General features: G+C 37.3%; 1 protein-coding gene and 3 gene segments (V, D, J or C); 3 read left to right on the top strand and 1 right to left on the bottom strand.

Moving 5' to 3' along the window:
* Window positions 1–524: 524 nt before the first annotated feature.
* Window positions 525–7,272, top strand: mapre3a (microtubule-associated protein, RP/EB family, member 3a). Of its 2 annotated transcripts, none has more exons than XM_084915139.1 (7): window positions 525–655; window positions 2,685–2,807; window positions 2,916–3,061; window positions 3,200–3,392; window positions 4,754–4,896; window positions 5,006–5,158; window positions 5,928–7,272. In XM_084915139.1, the coding sequence occupies exons 2-7, from the start codon at window positions 2,687–2,689 to the stop codon at window positions 5,994–5,996; spliced, it is 825 nt and encodes a 274-aa protein (XP_084771265.1). In that variant the 5' UTR covers window positions 525–655; window positions 2,685–2,686; the 3' UTR covers window positions 5,997–7,272. The 2 variants fall into 2 exon arrangements, with proteins under 2 accessions (XP_084771265.1, XP_084771266.1); XM_084915140.1 differs by having other exon boundaries at window positions 3,200–3,356.
* Window positions 7,273–10,306: 3,034 nt separating this feature from the next.
* On the top strand, window positions 10,307–10,851 carry LOC146365842 (Ig kappa chain V region 3381-like). The segment is given in 2 exon segments: window positions 10,307–10,369; window positions 10,541–10,851. Coding segments are annotated over 2 exon segments (360 nt in total).
* A 1,959-nt stretch (window positions 10,852–12,810) lies between these two features.
* On the top strand, window positions 12,811–13,406 carry LOC146365843 (Ig kappa chain V-III region TEPC 124-like). The segment is given in 2 exon segments: window positions 12,811–12,988; window positions 13,081–13,406. Coding segments are annotated over 2 exon segments (504 nt in total).
* Window positions 13,407–15,984: 2,578 nt separating this feature from the next.
* Window positions 15,985–16,389, bottom strand: LOC146365844 (immunoglobulin lambda constant 6-like). The segment is given in 2 exon segments: window positions 15,985–16,307; window positions 16,371–16,389. Coding segments are annotated over 2 exon segments (342 nt in total).
* Between the last annotated feature and the right edge of the window lie 7,282 nt (window positions 16,390–23,671).

Here is a 23,671-nt window from a genome sequence, read left to right on the forward strand (position 1 = left end):
CATTGCTAGTAACTCTTTTGGCTTGTTAGGCTCCTTTGTCACATTTCACCAATAACAATTTTCACTTAATAGGGCAAATGTAAATAACTGAAAACAGATGGCATATATAAATAGACAAAAAATATAAGAGTGCTTTTTCTTCTTTTTCAAAAAGGGTCTGACCACTTGATTGGAAACTGTCAAACTAAATCCAATTTATACTGTAGATATAATAGATACAGATCACAACTAAAATACTGGACCCAGCAGTATTAACAGCAGTTTGCACATTAAATCAACCCGTAGAAATTCTAAAACAGTTCTTTTGTAAAAAATGATCACTCCACTTTGTCCATCGTTCACATATCTTATCCAGCAGCAGATAAAACAGCAACATGTGAAGCCTGACCCCACAAAAACCTTAGTCACTCGCAGGCCTAAGATCCAACCAGACACATCATGTGTCTCTTAGCTGGAACAGGCCAAAGTCCTATTTATAATGAACCTTTAACAGCATGGAGTCGGGCGCACGCGCAGTAGAGGCTGAATTGTTGCAGCCCCAGACAGGGCGGCCCGTTACCAAGCACTGCACCGCGCAGGGTCTGACAACGACGACAGCAACGGGCATTGACATAAGGAATACTGCCAGCGTGATAACAACACACTCCTGAATACAGTGAGTATCGCCGCATTTACGCCCGGCCGACCCACCCCGCCTCTTAAATCTCTCCTTTTTCTGCACGTAAAGGGGTTTAACGGGGAGCTGTGCTTTATTCCCATGCAGCGAGGATATTTCCCGTGTGCTGACAGTCCTGAGGTATTCGGGGAGGCCTGTAGAGGGGGCCGCTATGAGAGCAGCACCCAGCGTTGCGGCTTTTTTAACCAAAAGCACCCAGCAAACGAGCACATTTATTGTTCTCAGCTCGGGTTGAAATGTCAGACCCCCGCCCATTTGCTCTTGCTTGACTTCAGCGGTTTGCGCTCAGGATTTTATTTATTTATTTTTTGCTGCAGTCATTATGGGAGCTTTTTCCAAGGCCCGATAGATTTTTGGAGAATAGATAGACTTCCCTTCGTGCCCTTATTTAATAAATGTACGCCCACTGCGTGGTCCTTTGCTGCTCATGTAGCTGAAACATTGTGATTTTTTTCCTCATTCTGGCTAGTAGTTGCTCATGGGGTTAGACGCTACAGCCATGCAATTTCAGTATAGCCAATGGCCCGTGGGAGAATGCGTTGCTGAAGGTGCATTCACAATAGAAGTGTTATCATCAGAAATCACAGCACGATTCAGCATCAAACTAAAAACTGACAGACGTGGTTTCATTAGTCTTTGGCTGTCAGGTGCAGACAGAGCGGCGTGTGACCTTAAAAAGCATCATTTTAAAGTCGCCACGTTGCCCGTGTTAATATGCATATTGGTGCAGGAAAGGTCTGAGGTGTTACAAGATCATTTGGACATGACACCGCATTAACAGGCAAGCAAAGTGAGCACAGAGAAGGCTGGAGATGCCAGATGTGTAAAGCTGCTGACAAATACTCCGGATTTTTTTCCCTCTGTATAATCAGGGAGGATTATGCTTGAAACACATTTTTAGATTAGAACTGAGAATAAAGATGCTTCTTAGGGACTCTGTTTATGTCTGAAAGTCAAATTTCCTCCCTAAAAGCTTGATATCCCCATTCTCAGTGGGCTTTACAGCTGCAACAGACTGTGGCCCAGCCCCAAGATTTACAGTCAGACAGGGGGTGAAAAAATAATTCCTAAAAATTGAAGAAACTGCAGTGCAGTTTTGGAATCTGCCTGTATAGATTATAGGGTTTAATATTAACATGGCCCAACGAAGAAATCCAGGTCAGTACAGTAAAAAAAAAAAAAAAGGATTCAGTGAAAGTAGTGCAGTGATGTAGATTCACAAGTTAATGGAGTCAGAAGTCAGTTTAACATTTCCTAATTCCAGCTTCTTGAATGTGTTGCTATCTCTTTATGTTTAACTGAGATAAACATTGTTTATATAGCGCCAAACCCCCGGGTGCTTTGATATTGTAAGTTAAAGACCTTATAATATTAGAGAGAAAACGCCAACAATCAGTTGACACTCTATGAGCAAGTGCTTGGTGACAGTGGGAAGGAAAAACTCCCTTTTAACAGGAAGAAGCCTCTGGCAGGACTAGGATTAGGGAGGAGCAGTTGTAGCTGGTTGGGGGTGAGGGGAAAGACAAAAGAGCAGAGGGGAAAGGCACACATAGGAGAAAGCCACAGTTTAAAAACTAATTAATAATGATTGTTAATTGTTAGTGATAAAAAACCATAGTGGTGTAGTAGATAATGGCATAATAATCATGTATAGTAGGTTTATATGTTTTGCAGTGTTTGCATGAGAAATAGGCACATTGTTTTTAGCAAGTAATTAATTGCAATAATAATCATTATTAAAGGCCTAAATAAGTCCTGTTTCAGTCTTTCAAATCCAATATAAGAAGCTTGGTAAATGTTATGTACAGTAGTTGGTAGCTTGGTTAAGGAGCATGTAGAATGGTTACTTTGCCTAGATTATACTACATTTTTATACTCATACCTTGCACTGACCAATCAGAGAGATGAATCATTGACCAATATTCTTCCTTCAACTTCCATTTAAAGTTTTCAAGTCTTGCTAACAGGAAAATGTAGCTGAGTGGTTGTTTCTCTCTTTTCGACTCAGGGATGGCAGTGAATGTGTACGCAACATCTGTGTCCATTGACAACCTCAGCCGACATGACATGCTGGCGTGGGTCAACGACTCTTTGCATCTCACTTACACCAAGATTGAACAGCTCTGTTCAGGTGAGGCCTGAGGTTATTTTTTCCCCTGAAATAAGCTGCTGAGGTAATTTTGGGGAAACTCTTGACCGAAATAACGAGATCGATTTGTTGTGTCTTTATGTTTTCAAGGAGCGGCGTATTGCCAGTTCATGGACATGTTGTTTCCGGGGTGCATTCTTCTGAAGAAGGTCAAATTTCAAGCCAAGCTGGAGCATGAATTTATACACAACTTCAAAGTTCTTCAGGCAGCTTTTAAACGGATGAGTGTCGACAAAGTCAGAATCACTTTATTATGGTTTTATTATTTATTTCATTCATGATACCTGAGATAATTAATTGTTTTACCTTTCATACTGTTATACGTGTGTGTATCAAGTGGAGCTTTTCAACTATTTCCTGTTTTCATTGTCCAGATAATTCCTGTAGAAAAGCTTGTAAAAGGGAAATTCCAGGACAACTTTGAATTTGTGCAGTGGTTCAAGAAGTTCTTCGACGCCAACTATGACGGCAAGGAGTATGACCCTTTACTAGCCAGACAGGGGCAGGACGTGGCCCCTCCCCCCAATCCAGGTGATCACTTTATCCACAAACCAAAGAGAAACCAAGGTAAAGCCAAACATTTTGCCTTTGCTGCACGGTCTTGCTGAGCTTTGGATGGCTCAAAAGCGCTCCCTGCAAGCAAGTGGCGTGAGCAGCACGATTCACAGAATGACTTCTTTGATCCATCTCACTGCCCAGCATTCGCAAAACCATGACACTTTAGGTACAAGTGAGTCATTGGTAATATTCTAGTAATCGTCACAGTGCCTAGTAGGATGCAGCGTTAGTTTGGCAGAAAATCCACCTTTGTTCTGATCGATCATGATCAATAATGCCCAAACACCTGCAGAAACAGCAAATATAGTTATTTCCCCAGTGTCCTGCATCGAGCGACTGATGCAACACTGTTGCAGCTTTGTCTCTATTAAAGCTGGTTTGATAACAACAAATTTTTCCCTTTCTACTAACGAGAGTGGTGTCAGCCTGAACAGCCTCGCCCTGTCTCTGTGAAAGCTTTTTGCTTGAAGATCATGGCAAACAATCTAATTTAAGCTGTAGTATGTCATAAGCCTGCTTTGTGACTTTGTCACTAGCAAGCAGTGTGTTATAAATGGGAAGAATGATTGCACTTATTTTTAAAACTGAAAATACCATAGACTGTATATAAAAGATGGATGTCACTTATTGCATTGTGGGCTGCTGTTTCGAAGCCTCAAGTCTGGCATTTACCTTATTTGAACATTAGTGTCCGTTTTTTGCCTGTTGCACCCTGAAGAATAGCAATTATTTTACCATTACTAGGCCCATAATTTATAAAATGAATATCATTTGTAATGTATCGAAGCGACCAATACATTGTGAGAATTAAGGGCATTTTTTCACTGACTTGTGCACAGTCCCAAAATCTATTTGCAACCAGGAAAGCCACCCCATCCTGGCCAGTAAAAAGAAAACAATGATAAATAAAAATAAGTTTGGCACTACTTGATTAGCGTTACTTTTAAGACCTGGAAGCCGCTTCCATCTTTTATATACAGCCTGTGGATAATGTGTTCGCATGTTTTGTCTTTGAGTTTATCTGAAACACCTTTGCTTAAGCACTTATAGAGGTTTAGTAGGCAACAGGTCTTTTCTTTTTAAGATCTTGAGTCAAATCAAAACAACCTTTGGTCATTTATATAAATAAATCGATAATTTGGCTATTTAACCTCAGCACTCTAAATATGTGTCATTTCTATCAGTTTAGTTGTAAAACAATTTGAAACCTTTTACATGTCAAAGGCATAAAATTCTTCTACAAGATGATTGCATCAGCGCTCTATAATGTGCTATATCCATCGCCACAACTGCTAACAAGCCAAAATAAGTGCAATAAATCTGTCTTAAATGAAATGCTGAACCACTCCCACCATCTCTAACCACTCCAGGACCACAGAGGACATCCCCAACAGTTCCCAAAAACATGCCAACACCGCAGCGGGTCCAGCATAACACTCCAGCCTTGAGGAAGAATCCGACTTTGTCAAGAAATGGGGGCAGTGATGCTGAAATCATGGAGCTAAATCAACAGGTAGAGTTGAACGGGAAGAACAGAAGGCCGTGTGGCTCTTTTGTTCTGATTTCATCCTCCAGACTAGTTTTTGACTACCAGCTTGAGCACCTTTTTCTGTTTTTCTAAGTTGATGGAGTTGAAGTTGACTGTAGATGGCCTTGAGAAGGAAAGAGACTTCTACTTCAGCAAACTACGGGATATCGAGCTGATCTGCCAGGAGCACGAGAGTGAAAACAACCCCATTCTCAGCAGGATAATTGACATTCTCTACGCAACAGAGGTATCTAGCCATTATAACAGATATATAACAGATTGCCATACTCTCTCCACTGTTGACAGTTAAAAGCAAGAAGAGCAGAAGACCTGATAAAATATTATCAGGTTTTCTGCTCTCCTTGCTTTCAATTCAGTTCAGTTCAATTCAGTTCAATTCAATTCAATTCAATTTATACAACGCCAAATCACAACATCAGCTGTCTCAAGGTGCTTTTTTTAAATACATACAGAGAAAAACCCAACAATCATATGATCCCCCATTAGAATTAGAATCAGAATCAGAAAGGGTTTTATTGCCAAATGTTGAACAGATTTACGACATTAGGAAATTAGGTACTTTGTGCGAGACATACGATAAGACAAACACTTAAATAAAAATAAAAAGTTCTAAGCAGATTGATATATACATGAATGCAGGTGATGATCAGTGCAAAAATGTAACAGGTGTGGAGAACACAATACAGGGTCATGGGAATCCCCCAGCAGCCTACACCTATTGCAGCATAACTAAGGGAGGATTCAGGGTCACCTGATCCAGCCCTAATTATAGAAAGGAAAGTTTTAAGCCTAATCTTAAAAGTTGCAATAGTGTGTGTCTCCCGAATCCAAACTAGAAGCTGCTTCCATAGAAGAGGGGCCTGAAAACTGAAGGCTCACCTTCCATTCTACTTTAAATACTCTAGGAACAACAAGTAAGCCTGCAATGCAAGAGCAAAGTGCTCTAATATGGTGATCTGATAATATATATATATATATTTTTTTCTGTATCTTAGGAAGGCTTTGCACCTCCAGATGATGAAGACCTCGATGAGCAAGCTCACCTGGACCAGGATGAATACTGAACCCATCGTGTCCCTCCCCTCAAGCATCTCCATCTTTCTTCCCCTCTTCTTTTTTCCCTCATTTTTTTTCTCCTGTTTGCACGCTTTCTGTAAATACTCACCATCATCCCAGCTTTCTGTCTGTGTTTTCCTTTCTTTCTCATTTGCATATCTGTTGGTAACCTCCCCCTCCATCCTCTGGCCATCTACACACTCTTCACAACATCTCCGTATCATCATTTGCTGCTCCCCCCTGCCTCCATTTACACAGTAACAATAACAGTAATGTATGACACATCCCAGTTATTTCAGCATGAGTAATGCAGTCTGTAAATATTACCGACATTTTGATTACCGAAGGAACAACGTCTTTGCTCTTTATGGAGTAACTTATTTGCCTTTGGTGCGTTGTTAATACTACTGTTAGAGCACAGAACAACACTGCTCCCATGTGCAATCAGGACACTCCTTGAGCTACTAAAACTGTAACAAAACTGACTTTTTATTAACACTTTATTATTTATTATTTATATTTCATTTAACTTTCTGTAGCAAAATTGGTGCAGACCTACTGTACGTGAACTGAAAGCTGAGGCCATGTGTGTTACTCATATCGGTTTGTGCTTCAGTCAAGCTTTTGGTTTCTGTGACGGTGGGTCCATGGCATGTAGAAAGGCTGAAGGAAATTCTTTGGTGTAATGACTCAAGACTTATGATAAGTGCTCTGCAATTATTCATTATTGATCAGCAACATATCTGAGCACGAGAATGTTACACATTGACTGTGAATGAGTGATATTTTGTATGTGTATTCTGTGTGCAGATTTTCTTGGATGTCGCACGATCCTGGTTAATTGCCATTGTATCTTTTTAGGCTGACATACCGCAGTCTATTTAGGTGTAAAATGTAAAGGTGGAAAGGCACCTGGATTCTGGCAACTTGGTTATCGAGTGTAGCAGATCTAAAGGTTTAACTCTACAATATGAAGAAGCCTGACACTGAATTAAAAACAGAGACATTTTCACATGTTTTACTGCTAATCATGCTGTGTTTATACTTTAAATTTGCTGTAAAGGGTTGCCCAGGGTTTTAGAGGTGTCTCAGAGAAAGTCATTATTTAGAGATCTAAGACCAGTTGACTGGTCATCAAACAAGGAATTCTCCTTGTCCTTCCCTAGCTATTTTTACTTTGCAAACTGGCTGTTATCTACTCTGGAACTCGCATTCATCGACCATATAAACATCTACAGAACACTCATCTTTTGAGTTTTGAATAAATAAATTGTTGTGAAACAAGTTGTTTTTGGTGTATTTGGGGTGATGCATTGTGGTGAATGACTGGGATTGTATTAGGAAAGTTCAAATGTGTTAACGTAGCTAAATTAAACCTTGCAAACTATACGTTTTTTTAGACTTTACCTGAAATTAGAAACTAATCAGCCAAGCCGTTAAAGATGACTGATGAAGTGAATAAAATTGGTCACCTTTCTGTGCTGCTTCATGACCTGAAATACAGCCCAGGGAAATCACAGTATACGTGTCAGAGATAATTATACCGCAAACTGTGAATTGGTTGTATAACTATAAAGCAAGGGTGTTGCTAGGATCTTGAAATCTCCGTGCTTCACAAAGGTTGAATTCACAGAATGATCCTGAAATAAAAAAAATAATCAGTGCAATTTCATGTCTTGGGAGCTTGGAAAGAAAGTCACTGGACTTCTGTAAGTTTGTTGAAGATGAGTTTCCTCTCATCAAAGAAGCTTCTTCAGTTCTAAAACCAAATGGTGGAGAGCCCCAGGTATTTACACCCTAGTGGGAGTTGTCATGACCCACTATTGATCATGTGCCTCATCCTTTTGCCAGTTAATGGAATTATCCAAAATGTCAATATTATTTCTAATATGACATTTGCCATATTTCCAGTCTTTTTTTTTTAATCTAATATTTTTTTCCTCAAGTGTATTAAGTCATAAGATCAAATGTGTGTTAATAACAGTTAATGTTCATAAGATTATTTTTGCAACATTAAAATGGTAAAAATTGACCACCTTCCCATTGATACTTTTACCCCTAAAATAAAAGTTCAGTCATTAATTCTAATGCTTATAATCATGGAGTCATGAAGCTACAGTGCATGACAATACATTTACATTTAATAGAATTCAATGTATCATATAAAAACCAGTAGATGAACATTAGTGAATGTTTCAGAAAGATATAGGGACTCAAAACGGGCACTACCAAGACCACTAATGAACTGAAGTACAAATAAATTCAGGTATGAAAATATTGATAAATCACAGGTTGGCGGATGGAACATTCATATACGCATTATTTGTGTATATACAACTATTAGTAAATATGGTCCAGTGACACTATACATTCTTTTAATGGCAGGAAAGAAATCTGCCACATTGTGTTCTAGCTGGTACAAGGTACAAGGAGATATGATTGAGAAAATATGCACTTTTCACAGCAGATGACATTTCAGTGATTATTTTAACATTTATCATTCCTTTCATTTAGATGAGATAATTTCAGGATCCTGGAAGTCTGCAGAACTAACTTCTGAGGAATTCTGGTATAAAATGATAAAGTTAACCCTGTAAAGCCTGAACCACGAAACAATTGCCAGAAAATTCTAATTTGTTTATTTATTTTTGAAAATGGAGTGGTTATTGAATCTTCTGACAAAATAAATAAATAAATATGTATTTTCCAACAAGTGTTGCTACATTTGGTCATTACTTGAAGATATATTGTGCAATTTGTTTAGTTTTTTTTTTGGGGGGGGCGGGATCACTCTGAAGACGTAGCAATCTCGAAAACCCTAAGAAACCTGTGTATCAAATAGGATATTTTTGGCATTAGAGGGTGAAGGCTTGCTCAAATCATGTGATTTGTGAGTAGATGTCATAATACAGATGGAAACCAGAAAACTACTGATATCAGAAATCTTGCCTTTGACTACAGCTTCTGTGTATTTATATTGAGATATCAGTTTATACTGCTTAGGGTCCTTCTGCTTGGCATAATGGCTGTCACACTCATGGCTAACTAAGGTAAAACTGAGACATCACTAGTGAAATTTATCTCACTGTGCTTTAGTATCACATGCACCTCAATAAGGAGACATCATTTTGAAGGAACTGAACATGATTTATTGAAATACATCTATTTAGCAATTACGCCCCCATAGTGCTATGTAGAACAGGAAGTAGAACAGGACCCCTGGAGTCTAGATGCTGGTGGTGGAGATGATGCAATAAAAAGAGGTATAAAACAGGAAAAAATGACTACAAAACACTACAAACAAATATGAGGTGTGGAAAAAAAAACACCAAAAGGAAATTGTCATGTTAAGCAATGCAAAATACTGTAAAATAATGTATGTAGATGCAAAATTGCAAAGAAACACAAACTCTCGACAAAGATCATTATAGCAATTATTATTATTTTTGATATAGATCACTAGAAAGAGGCAGGGCATATTTTTTTTAAGTCACTCCTGTAATTTTGTGTCTCTTTCAGAATCGCTCCGATGTCCAGTTTGCTTTTTGTATCAATTTGGTGGATTTAATTTGATGTGTATTCTCTTTTTATGACACAAGAGGGCACTATTTGTTTTCATATAAACAGAGGGGTATAATTTCCCATGCAGACTCTCCAGGTGCAGGTGTGTTCACTGACCCATGCTGTAATTTGAATATTTGCTATATATCCCATATTATCATCCCAGAAAAAAACATTTTTGAAAAAAAGTTTTTATTATGCGATGATAAAAAAATTTCTTTAAAAATATATTTTTTAAATATTTTACTGGACTGACAGCTAACCTAGCTCTGATTCTGAGACACAATTATCAACGTCTATAAAACAAGGCGATACCGTCTCTCCGAGCTGTACAGTCAGCACAGGTACCTGTAAAGAAATCAGCTCAAACCTGTTGGGTTTTTATAGATTTATGCTGTCATGAGTTGTGTAGAACTGAACATCTTTCAGCACATAGAAAAAAGATAATATTACATCAGTTTAATATACCTTCCTTTTAATTGATGTTCATGTATTTGCATTTAAATATAGATTTGGTTTGTCAGAATGAGCAAAATGAACCAACCAGTATCTGCCGACCAACTAATATGGGCCCTGTTAATGAGACAAATATAATGGAAAGGTTGAATGAGCCTCTCCTCACATGACCTCTGTGTTTTCTGTTTCATTGGGAGAGGTGGGTGGTTTCCTCCTACAGTGTGTTTTGCACACTTTCATGCATCACTGCTCCTCACAGTTTAAGTTCTGCTGTCACACATGCTCTCATTCACTTCCACTGAAAACTGAGTCAGGATGGTGTTTCCAATGTTTGTGGTTCTTTTGTTAGGCTTTCTGAGTCAGGGTGAGAGTTTTGAAAACATTTCTGACATATAAAACAAATTTTATGTTTGGTGACATGTTATCTGCTCTTTCTGTGGACATTGAGTTTGAGAGTTTAAAATGCCTTACTGATGTTTACTATTTGAAAGTTAAAAGATGCTGTTAAAGTCTTTGTTTTATTTCTTCATTTCAGAGTCATTTGCCAATAACTTTCTGACTCAGACTGATGAAGCCAAGTCTGTCAGTCTTGGTGGGACCGTGACCATCAGCGCCACAGGGAGTTCAAATATTGGTCCTGATCTCAGTTGGTACCTTCAGAAACCTGGACAGCCTCCCAAACTACTTATATACAAAGCATCAACTCGCTCCTCAGGAACTCCGTCACGATTCAGTGGCAGTAGATCTGATTCTCAGTACACTTTAACCATCAGTGGTGTTCAGGCTGAAGATGCTGGAGATTATTATTGTCTGGGTGCCCATGGTGGTGGAGTGTTCACACAGTGATATATAGCTGTACAAAAACCTCCTTCAGCAAGACTGAAGGTGCAGATAGCTGGTGCAGAGGCTGTGATGAAAGTTACTGGCCCAGTGAACACAAAAAGAGCACAAACACAAGAACATAAATACAACTGAAGAAACTAAAAGCTTAAACATGCCGATTTAACTCTGCTAAAAAACAGTAAATATAGTTTTCTTCTTGAACTGATCAACTAATAGAATAGAAACATATTATTTACTGTTACAAAATACACTAAATCACAGCTAAATCACAACAGTTGCCTCAGAGAGCTTTACTGTACATTGAATGCAAAAGTCACAAAATGGCAACTGAGACACAGACAGACAAAACATGTATAAAAACCTTAACAGAAATGAATTAAAGAAAATTACAATTGGCCAGAAGGAGACAAAGAAAATGTGTTTTTTCATCGATGTCCAGTCTGCTCTTTAGATCTGTGTATCAGAGTCAATTTTATATGTATTCTCTTATTTTGACATAAGAGGGCACTATTTGTACAGCAGCAATGTACAATTTCCACCCAGACTCCATTGGTGCAGGTGTGTGCTCACTGACCCATGCATTAATTTGAATATCTGTCGCACACCCTGGATGCAAAATAGTTTTCTATAGTTTCAGTATGATACAGAATTTTTTTCCCTTCTGTAAAATGACAGTTTTTAATATTTTGCTGGATGGACAGCTGTCTATAAGTGTATAAGGCCGTCTCTCTGAGCTGCACAGCCAGCACAGAAATCTGTAATTACCTCAACTCAGAACTTATGAAGATCTAAATTACTGCTGTGTTGAAACATATGTGTGAGAACAAGCACATTAGTTATACTAATATCAAATTAAACTAGGGACTGATGTGCTGCAGCGATGATCTCTCGGAGGAGATTAGAGACAACACTGTTCCATAGAAACTCCCTGATACTCATTAAGGGGTAGTGAAATTGACATTTGCGCTCCTTTTTCAGCTTCACACTTCAGTTATGCAAACAGTTTCCTTCTGCAGAAACAAACATTGTTCACAGAATCTATAGTTCCAAAGCACAAGGTAAAATAAACTCCAGAATACAGATTTTTTTTCTTTTGGATTAGATTAGTTTCATACCATAGACAGAGACTTGACTTTATAAGTAAACATGCAGTAACATATACAACCTGCTAGATTAGTAGTTAGTATGTTAAAACAAAACAAGTTTTACTTTAGAGTCTGAGGGTCTGGTCTTATTGAGCTTCAATAATTATTATCAGATGAGTTTAAAATCAAAAAGCTCTGTGAGGTCTGAGCAAAAATGCCAGCATCATCATGTTAATGCAATAATAATGCAGTTATTTTCAGGAACTCAAAATGCATCTGAAACTGCAGAGTGTGTTATAAAAAAATATAAAATATTAAAATATGTTACTCATTCTTTCTCAGTAAAATTTGAGGTCAAAAAAGGTGGTTCTTTTGTTAGTTCGTTTTTATTTTTTTCTTCATTTCAGGCTCATTTGCCAATAACTTTTTGACTCAGACTGATGAAGCCAAGCAACATTTCAAGCATGATGTGGTGCTTTTCCCCTCATTTATTTTTGTTGATAAATGAATGATTTGTTTTCTAAGCTATTACCACTCAATTACCTGTGGTAGGTCCATGTAATAAGCATGCAAAATGCAAAGCTGCCTGTTTCTATATAATAACATATTATTAACCTATTAAAAAACTTAATTGAATGAACTGGAAAAACATATGCAGAATCCTAATAATTAAAATTGAATGAAGAATACACATGAATACATTAGATTCACATATGCATGTAGAGGATACTCTTTCACAGCATAATTAATATCTAGATGACAATACATAAAATGGTAAAAAATATTTCAGGTAGGAAAGAAAGTAGAACACATTCAAAATGTCCAATAAACAAAAATAAGATATATAAATTTCCTTCAGTGTGTTGAGAGCAGAGAAATGATTTCCATAGAGAGGAGGCTTTGCATCATCAGCCTCCAGAGAACTGAGAAGGTTTATAGTCCTGTGACTTCAACACTGCAGGACTCACATCTGTCAGTCAACACAGCAGAAAGCACAACCACCATGACTCTCATCACCATCCTCATCTGGACGCTGACCTGCTGCTGTTTTACAGGTTCATTCACTCAGCAACATTTCAAACACGATGTGCTGCTTTTTCTCTCATTGATTTCTGCTGATAAATGAATGATTTGTTTTTGTCTGCAGGATGCAGCGGTCAGGTGACTGTGACTCAACCTCCAGTACTGACATCTACTCCTGGATCCACTGTGACTCTGACCTGTAGGACCAGCCAAGCTGTTCAGAGATGGTCTGATGGTGACGCCATGTACTGGTATCAACAAAAATCTGGACAAAGTCCAAAGCTCATAATAAAATTTGTGAAAACACTTCAGTCAGGAACGCCAACTCGATTTAGTGGCAGTGGAAGCAGATCTGACTTCTCTATGACCATCAGTGGAGTTCAGGCTGAGGATGCAGCAGTTTACTACTGTCAGAGTCAACATAACAGTGCTTGGGTGTTCACACAGTGATTTGTAGTCGTACAAAAACCTCCCTCAGTCAGACTGCAGAGACACTGAGCTGTTACAGCAGGAACTGACTGCAGCTGCTGAAGAGGAAGAGACTCTGACACAGACCTCACAGTAACCTCCCTGAGCAATAAACACATTCAAGGGCATTTTAACACAAGGATTTAAATAAATAAATAATTACATTTTAATGAAAATATTACAACTACTTTTTGGTTAGATTTCCTGACTGTAGTCACAACAAGAGTAGTCGTTCATATGAACAAATGAAATATATATTTATTACCTTTGTATTCATATCAAGTTTGCTCATTATGACACAAGAAAACAACAAAAACCAAGTGTCAGTTTCAAGTTTTTTACTACTGTGTTATGTCACATCATTTTCATACAATTCCTCACCATTTTCAAGCTATTGACACTCTACCAGGAGAAATATCAACTGAAATCATCTAGTAGATAGTTTTAATTGTAAATTATAAATTTAACCCATTGTGCTTGTCATTATATTTACGAACCCCCCCAAACAAACAAAACCTAAGATATCATAAAGAGAATTTGTGGTTATTGCAAAAAGTTTGTGCTATGCTGACAAACATGAGTCAACCAGAGATTAAAGTGAAATTTTGAAGGAGGGGGAGCCCTAAGAGTGGGTGTTGAGGTGCAGTGTGGGGAAAATAATTACTTAGAAATAAGTCACATCATGATTTGTGTTGTGAGCTCCAGTAAATTGCTTTTGCTTGTGTGTATGTGTGTGTAGCTGTGGTCAGCTGACCTGAACAAAATGTAAGTAGAGAGCTATATGACTGATTTCCAACAATGCAGAGACTATAAAGATAATATAAAAGACAAATTTACTATAGCACAGGGCTAACACACAGAGATAGACAACCATTCACACTCACATTCACTCACACAGGCAATTTAGAGTTACCAATTAACCTATCCCCAAGAACTGCATGTCTTTGGACTGTGGGAGGAAGCCAGAGTACCCAGGGAGAACCCACACAAACACGGGGAGAACACGCAAACTCCACTGGTGGTGGAACTGAATTCAGGACCTTCTTGCTCTGCAGCAACAGTGCTACCCATCGTGCCACTGTGCTGCTCCCCCCAATAAGAAAATTATAATGTGATCATTTCTAAGCTATTACCACTCAATTACCTGTGGTAGTTTCTGTGTTATAAGCATGCAAAATGCAAAGCTGCCTGTTTCTATATAATAACATATTAATAACCTATTAAAAACTGAACTGGAAACACTGATGCAGAATCCTAATAAGTTTAAATGAAGACTACACATGAATACATTCGATTCGCATATGCGTGTAGAGGATACTCTTTCACAGCATAATTAATATCTAGATGACAATACATAATATGGTAAAAATATTTCAGGTAGGAAAGAAAGTAGAACACAATAATGATGACCAGTACACAAAAATAGGATATATAAATAAAATGAAAAGATTAAATGATCCTCTCCTCACCTGACCTCTGTGTTTTGGGTTTCATTGGGAGAGGTGGGTGGTTTCTTCCTAAAACGAGTTTTGCACACTTTCATGCATTACTGCTCCTGACAGTTTAAGTTATGCTGTCACACATGCTCTCATGCACTTCCACTGAAAACTGAGTCAGGATGGTGTTTCCAATGTTGGTGGTTCTTTTGTTAGGCTTTCTGAGTCAGGGTGAGAGATTCTCACATTTAAGACACAGACTGTTTTATATTTGATGAAATTTTCTTTGTTCTTTTTATGTTTGTGTCTAAAAAACAAACTTGTCATTTTATTCTTCGTTTCAGAGTCATTTGCCAATAATTTTCTGACTCAGACTGATAAAACCAAGTCTGTCAGTCTTGGTGGGACTGTGACCATCAGCGCCACAGGGAGTTCAAATATTGGTGCTGATCTCAGTTGGTACCTTCAAAAAACTGGAGAGACTCATCATTAACTTTCTTCTCAGGAACTCTGACTCGTTCAAGTAGCAGCAGATCTGGTTTTCAGTACACTTTAACCATCAGTGGGTTTTTGTTTGGGCTACCATGGTGGTGGAGTTTTCACATAGTGATTTAGAGTTGTACAAAAACCCTCTTTCAGTCTGGCTGAAGGCTGCAGGTGCAGAGTGATAGACTGCAATGAAAAAAACTGGTCCATCAAACACAAACACAATGAATCTAAACAAAACTGAAGAACTACATTGCTGGGATTATAAAGATTTTTAATTAAATGTTCATAAGTAAATAAGGCAAAAAAAAAAAAAAAAAATTAAAAAAACTATAAAATGTTATGTAATATTTACTGGACTTCAAAACTGTCCATATTTCAGATAGAAATATGATGATTTAATAAGCATTTATGTGTAATAAAGTATTGGCACAATGATTACAGAAAATTGATTTTTCAAAAGCTTTTATTTTGTTATGACTTGTTTTTTTTAACAGCATATTTTTAAAGCAGAATATGGATAAGATTGGTTGGTGAAATTTGCATGCACATCAATAGAGAATGATTTTTTTTTTTTCAGAAATATTGCAACAGAGGAAACACAGTGTTATTTGGAGACCAGAAGTGTTGCTGAAGCTCTAGTCTGAGCAGTGGTCAGGGTCCAGGGTTTGAGTGACGGGGCTCTGTCCACTCAGACTGGCCTCACAGCTCACTGAGCCCGCCTTCCTCCACTGGTCTGCAGAGAGGCTCAGGGTGCTGCTCCAGCTGTAGCGACCATCTGTCCCCAAGACCTCCAGGCTGCTTAACACACCTGAGGATGTGCTGGTGCTCCCCACCTTCCAGCCCAGCTTCCAGTTTGAGGGGAAGCCGCCGGTGGCCAAACACACCAGAGTGGCACTACACTGCTTCTCTTCATCTTTGGAGGGAGGGAGGACTGTGAGGGTGGGCCTCAACACACCCACTGGAGGAGAGAGAGGGAAGAAGAGCAACCAAAGACATAAGAATGAAAGCAGGAAAGAAATACCTACATGGTGTTTAATCATTGTTGAATGATGAATATTATTATTTATTTAATGTTTTACAGTCAATAACTCATCTATGTGATAATTTTCAATGTTACACTCAAAGAGTTGAAACACTCATGTACACTTTAAACTTTGTCATCTGCTTCTTTCACTTCCTTTTAAACTACAAGTACAATCAATCATCCATGAACTCAAAGCTGGTCTGTGTTTACTGACACTTTTCTTTACTTTTGGGGAAATCCATAAAATACTGGTGCTTTTCTACACTGTGCAATATTTGCAATATTTGTTTTTTGTTTTGTCTTTTTTCTTATATTCGACTGTGCAATAATCACTGTGCAATATACTCACTCAAATGAGCAATCCTATTTATCCATATTGTATATTCTGTATCTATATATGTGTATATATGGTGTATTTATGCTTATATCCTTACTCTCATTCCCCTTAATGTATCTGTAACATGCAACTTCTTTCGGTGCTTTGCTACTGGAAACTGAATTTCCCGGAGGAACCCACCCGAGGGATTAATAAAGTTTCATCTAATCTAATCTAATCTCTCTACTGATATTTTCAAAATAGAAACAATAAAGAAATAAATCCACAAACACTATATTTGACAATCAAAGCTTGAAAATAACAAAGCCTGAAATATTTTAACTGGAAAATACTAAAAAGATATTAATTAACATTTCATAGAAACTTAAAAATGAAAAGGGAACAAAATATTTTTTTGTGTGTGTTTTTTGTGTTTTTTTTTTAACATAAATTCTGACATTTGTAAAACTGAATGAGTTTCTCAGGGAAGTTATTTTGCTGACTGTGAGATCAACTTTGTTTTATAAATAATGAAAATGATCAACAACAATCACCAAACTTGATCAAATATCTTTTCAAAATTTTATAAAATGTTTTGTAATGGTAGTAAATTAAAATTTCTGGTACTTACAGTCAACGATGAGTTTGGTTCCTCCACCAAAAGTCCACCACAGTGATACAAACTCATTAAGTGGCCGTACAAAAACCTCCTGCACTCTGATCAAGCATCTAACAACTGAAAATGAACCTTTTTTCATGTAAAACATCACAGCACACCTCATTAAATGCAGAAGATGATTTCACTAAAGTGACTTAAAGTGTTTAATAATTTTAAATCATGATTATCATAATCGTATTTTTAGGATTAAGAATTGAAAGACAAAACTTAATTTTCACCTCACACATACACAAAACTGTTTAAAACAGCAAAGAGAAACATTTCAAGAAATCATGAATTCTGAAACTATGAGAATATAATAAAGATGGCTTTACAGGTGTATTGTATTTGTTGATACTAAAATCAAAAAGTAAACATACAAACCAGAGTGCCATTTTAATCCAGGTGTTAAAAATATGTAAATATGTTTCCAATATATTTTTCTCTATTCCATAAAATCTTTAAAAGGTATTAGTTCAAAACTATTTTCTTTTGCTTTTGTGCCACAAAGTTTCCTTCAGTGTGTTGAGAGCAGAGAAATCATTTCCATAGAGAGGAGGCTTTGCATCATCAGCTGATCCTCCAGAGAACTGAGAAGGTTTATAGTCCTGTGACTTCAACACTGCAGGACTCACATCTGTCAGTCAACACAGCAGAAAGCACAACCACCATGACTCTCATCACCATCCTCATCTGGACGCTGACCTGCTGCTGTTTTACAGGTTCATTCACTCAGCAACATTTCAAACACGATGTGCTGCTTTTTCTCTCATTGATTTCTGCTGATAAATAAATGATTTGTTTTTGTCTGCAGGATGCAGCGGTCAGGTGACTGTGACTCAACCTCCAGTAGTGACATCTACTCCTGAATCCACTGTGACAATGGCTTGTAGGACCAGCCAAGCTGTTCAGAGATGGTCTGATGATGACGCCATGTACTGGTATCAACAGAAATCTGGACAAAGTCCAAAGCTCCTAATATGATTAGCAAAAAAGCTTGAGGCAGGAATACCATCTCGATTTAGTGGCAGTGGAAGCAGCTCTGGCTTCTTTATGACCATCAGTGGAGTTCAGGCTGACGATGCAGCAGTTTACTACTGTCAGAGTCAACATAACATAAACAGTGCTTGGGTGTTCACACAGTGATTTGTAGTCGTACAAAAACCTCCCTCAGTCAGACAGCAGAGACACTGAGCTGTTACAGCAGGAACTGACTGCAGCTAAGAAGAGACTCTGACACAGACCACTGAACACAGGCCTCACAGTAACTTCACTGAGCAATAAACACATTCAAGGGCATTTTAACATAAGGATTTAAATAAATAAACAATTACATTTTTAATAAAAACATAACAACTAATTTTAGTTAGGTTTCCTGACTGTAGTCACAGCAAGAGTAGTCGTTCATATGAACAAATGAAATATATTTTCTTTACCTTTGTATTCATAGCAAGTTTGTTCATCATGACATTTAAAAACAACAAAAACCAACTGCCTGCTTCAAGTTTTTTACTACTGTGTTATGTCACATTATTTTCATACAATTCCTCACCATTTTCAAGCTATTGACACTCTACCAGGAGAAATTCAAATTCAGGAGAAATCAACTGAAATCATCTAGTAGCTAGTTTTAATTGTAAATAATAAATTTAACTCATTGCGCTTGTCATTATATGTAAAAAAAACAAAAACAAAAAAAGCCCCCAAACAAACAAAACCTAAGATATCATAAAGCGAATTTGTGGTTATTGCAAAAAGTTTGTGCTATGCTGACAAACATGAGTCAACCAGAGATTAAAGTGAAAATTTGAAGGAGGGGGAGCCCTAAGAGTGGGTGTTGAGGTGCAGTGTGGGGAAAATAATTACTTAGAAATAAGTCACATCATAATTTGTGTTGTGAGCTCCAGTAAATTGCCTTTGCTTGTGTGTATGTGTGTGTAGCTGTGGTCAGCTGACCTGAACAAAATGTAAGTAGAGAGCCATATGACTGATTTCCAACAATGCAGAGACTATAAATATAATATAATAGAGAACTTTGCGAGGGCACTTTTATTAATAAATGGTGTTAGTAGTAGGATAATAAGGCAGAAAAAGAAAATAATAATATGTTAATTTCTAAGCTATTACCACTCAATTACCTGTGGTAGTTTCTGTGTAATAAGCATGCAAAATACAAAGCTGCCTGTTTCTATATAATAACATATTAATAACCTATTTGAAAACATTTCCTGGTAGTTTCAGCAGGAAATAAACAGAAATAAGAAAAAAGCAGAGCTGCAAAATGCAAAACTGCTTGTTTGTATTTATTAACACATTAATAACAACGTTAATACTGTTTTATAACAGACGTACAGAATAGCAATGACTACCAGGAAACACATGTGATGTTTTCTGTGTAATAATCTGTAATTTAATACCATGGTAATGATAACTCATTAAAACAAGCACCACCCAGACTTCACAGGTGCAGGTGTTCTCACTGACCCATGCTATAATTTGAATATGTATCGTGCATCCAGTAATGTGAAATTTTTCAATTTTTAACAAGACTGGTATGCAAAATAGTAATATTGTTTTATCCCTGTCACACTGAATGTTTTGTCATCAAAGTAACTGCAACACACTCTGGTGGACATAATATAACAAATTGACTAAAATGAGCTTTTTGGACGTAATTGGAAGGGAACTCACCACATCACTGGAGTTAGAAGACTAACCTATGTTAGGATGCCTGGGTCGTTGACCCAGGGTTTTTTGAGTTTATTATTATTTATAAATTCTAGTCTTTGGTTTCTTTGTTAGAGTTCTGTCTTTTGGTTTATGTCTCTGTCTTCTCTAGTCGCTCTGTCTCCCCTGTCAGCTGTATTCCCTTGTCTAGTTCGCGTCTCTGTGTATCCTTAGTTGCTATATCCCCGTGTCCAGTCAGTGTCTGTGTCTGCCCTGGTCCCACGTCTCTGTTCCCTCTGTAGTGCCTGCATGTGAGTCTTTGTCTTTTGTTCAGTCTGTGTTTTGTGTTTCCTGTTTTACTTTGAAGGTCTCTGTCTCATCTCAGTGTGTTCAGTTTACGCTTCCTTGTCTCGTCAGTTCTGATTTGCCCCAGCTGTGTTTCCCTCCTGTTACCCATTCCCTGATTGCTCCCTCTGTGTATTTAAGCCCTGTGTTTCTTTGTGTCTGGGTCGCGATCTACCGTTTACCTAGCTGTGTGTTCTGTCAGTCCTCCGGGTTAAGTTTATTTTGATTTTTTCCAGTTATGTTATATTTTGAGTTTTACATTAAAGCTGTTTTGAGTTCACGACTGTCTCCAGAGTCTGCACCTTGGGTCCTATTCCTGTCTGCACACAGCCACACATAACAACCTAACAGTATGCTCATGGGTAAAAGAGCAACCAACAAACAATCTAAGCAACAAAAAACAAACAGAAAAACAATTAAACTAAAACAAACAAAAAAACCCAAAACAAAACAAAACAAAACAAAATAATTTCTTTTATTTTTGGAAAGATCCAATTCACCTGTACATGGTTTAAAATATCAAATACCTGGTTTCTGTGCAGCAGATCTGGTTCTCAGTCTTTAACCATCAGTGGGTTTCAGTCTGAAGATGTTGGAGATTGTTACTATTTGGGCTGTCGTTGTAGTCGGATGTTTAAACAGTGATTTATAGCAATACAGGAACCTCCTTCAGTCTGGTTAAAGGCTGCAGGTGCAGCGTGCTGGACTGTGATGAGAACTAACACAAGACTCATCAACCACAAACACACTGAATAAAAATAAAACTAAAGAAGTATACAACTGTGTTTATAGTGATTCAACCTTTATATTTATCATTAAATATGAGTAAAAGTTCATGAGCATGTTTTTTAAGTGCAATGACAGAAACTGATGTTTACATATTTGTTGGGGACTTGTAGTAAACTACAAGCACAATCAATCATCCATGAACTCAAAGCTGTTCTGTGGTTACTGACACTTTAAATTTTTTTTAGTAGAAATCCATAAATCATTATTTGCAGAGGTGGAAAGTAACGAATTACATTTACTTGCGTTACTGTAATTGAGTAGTTTTTTTGTGTATTTGTACTTTTTAAAGTAATTTTTCAAGTCTGTAATTTTACTTTTACTTAAGTATATTTTTTAAAAAGTATTGTAGTTCGCTACGTTTTCAATCACACCCGTTACTGAGTAAATTAAAAATAAAAAAACCCCATTGCGCTTCGGAAATACTGCAGGGAACAATGGGTAGTAGAACAAATTGGCGCTAAGGTCACGTTAAAGATGGAGTCTGACATCGGTGTTATGGATCCAGTGAAAAAAGAAGCGCCGTCGAATTCTGCTGACCCTGAACTCGAAGAAACGGATGTGAACCCCTGGCCGTATTTGAGGGACCATTTCGGCTTCAAGTGCAAGAAAGGCAACAGCTTTATTATGCAGTGTAAGCTGTGTTTGCCCAGAGAGACCGAGTTAGCAGCTTTTAAAAATTCCACATCAAACCTGCGCAAGCATGTAGAGGTAAGTTAAATACAACTCGTACCATTATGGTAGCAAAAAGGCTGTGTTCAAATTAATCACATTAAGTTAAGACATCTGTGAAGAACACAGATAACGTTGGTTGGTACTAGCAACTTGCTGTAATCGGGCACGTTGTTGTCCACGCAACTTACATTTTTTTTACTGGGTTGGTAAATTGCCAAAAGAAAATGTGTTTACCTACGTTTTTCCTGTTTGTTAATAATAATAATTTATTTAAAAAAATAGTTAAATTAAAGACAGAAGTGGCTACTTTCTTACTTAACCCACATGTGTTCACACTGCAGGCAAAAGAATAACAGAGCGCTCACTTACCTTAGATTAGTCAAAGACAGCTGACTTCTGTTACTTGTTAATTAGCACTTGCAACCTCCCGTTAACTAGCCTGTTACTGTCCAATAAAAAAAAAAACACGAGGTATATTGGTATAATTTACCAGCGGTAGCTATGTAATGCATTGATGTCTTATTAGGGACGTCAAAAAACTTTCTCTCAAACTTAACACTGGCCTGCCTGCCTCAGCTGCCTTCGAGCGTCTCTTTAGCTGTGCTGGACTACTGTTCACTGCAAAGTGAGCAAGGATGAACTCTACTAACTTTGAAAATCAACTGCTCCTCAAAATTAACAGGAAGTTCAGAGAGTAACACTCTAGGATGGATACAAAGGAACTTTATTCTAGAGGTACAGTAGGGCAGGGCCAAGTTTAAAAAATTAAAAAACATTTTTAAAGCAGCTGCTGTTCAGTTCAGTACTTGTTCTCTTATTTGACAGTTTAGAACACATTCTCATGTGAAAGAATCATATGGTTTTGTATTGAAAACACTGTGATACCTGACAGTTTGGTTGATTGGTTTGGTGACCATTATCCATTTTCATGTATAGACTTGCAGTTTAACTGCCACTGCACTTTAATTTGTAAAGTTTTTCTTTTCACTAAAAAATAACTACTTTGAGATTTATATCCCACTGTCTTTTTTTGCACTACTCAGAAGCGGCTGTCCTCCTGCTGACAGAAAAGTAACTATGTAACTTTTACTCTGAGTACATTTTAAATGAGCTACTTTTTACTTTTACTTGAGTACATTTTTAGACAGGTAATTTTACTTGTACTTGAGTAAGATTTCAGCAAAGTAATAGTACTTTTACTTGAGTAAAATATTTTAGTACTCTTTCCACCTCTGATTATTTGAAAAAAGTCATTTTCAAAATAAAAACAATAAAGAAATAAACCCACAAACACTTTGTTTGACAATTAAGGCTTGAAAATAACCTGAAATATCTTAATTGGAAAATACTAAAAATATATGAATTAACATTTAAGAGAAATTTAAAAATATCCACATTTCTACATAAAATTAGATATTTGTAAAACTGAATGAGTTTCTAGGGAAGTTATTTGGCAGACTGGGAGATCAACTTTGTTTCATAAATAATGAAAATGATCAACAACAATCACCGGACTTGATCAAATATCTTTTCAAAATTTTATAAAATGTTTTGCAAATGTCCAAAAAGTTGATTCTCTTGATCTGGACGTAGCGTTTTGTGGGAGAAACATTTCGTCACTCATCCAAGTGCAAATGTTCGTAGTTCTGAAAAGAAAACATTTCTCCCTCAGTCAGACTGCAGAGACACTGAGCTGTTACAGCACGAACTGACTGCAGCTGCTGAAGAGGAAGAAAAACAGTTCAGTGAAGATAAAGCTGACACAAAGTCATGTTCTGCACACATTTTCTGAAAAGAAAAACAAAAGTTGGCTGTAGGAACGGCATTGGTCAGCTGGTGAGTTGTGCCAAA

Source organism: Perissodus microlepis, chromosome 19 (assembly GCF_051167445.1).
Source record: "Perissodus microlepis isolate ML-2025 ecotype Zambia chromosome 19, ASM5116744v1, whole genome shotgun sequence".
Lineage (NCBI taxonomy): Eukaryota > Metazoa > Chordata > Actinopteri > Cichliformes > Cichlidae > Perissodus > Perissodus microlepis.

Excerpts from the sequence above, each read along its gene's own strand:
- mapre3a (XM_084915139.1), top strand. The coding sequence starts at position 2,687 with ATGGCAGTGAATGTGTACGCAACATCTGTGTCCATTGACAACCTCAGC. Across the intron at positions 3,062-3,199 it reads AACGGATGAGTGTCGACAAA|ATAATTCCTGTAGAAAAGCT; the intron begins GTCAGAATCACT and ends TTCATTGTCCAG. Across the intron at positions 3,393-4,753 it reads CAAACCAAAGAGAAACCAAG|GACCACAGAGGACATCCCCA; the intron begins GTAAAGCCAAAC and ends TAACCACTCCAG.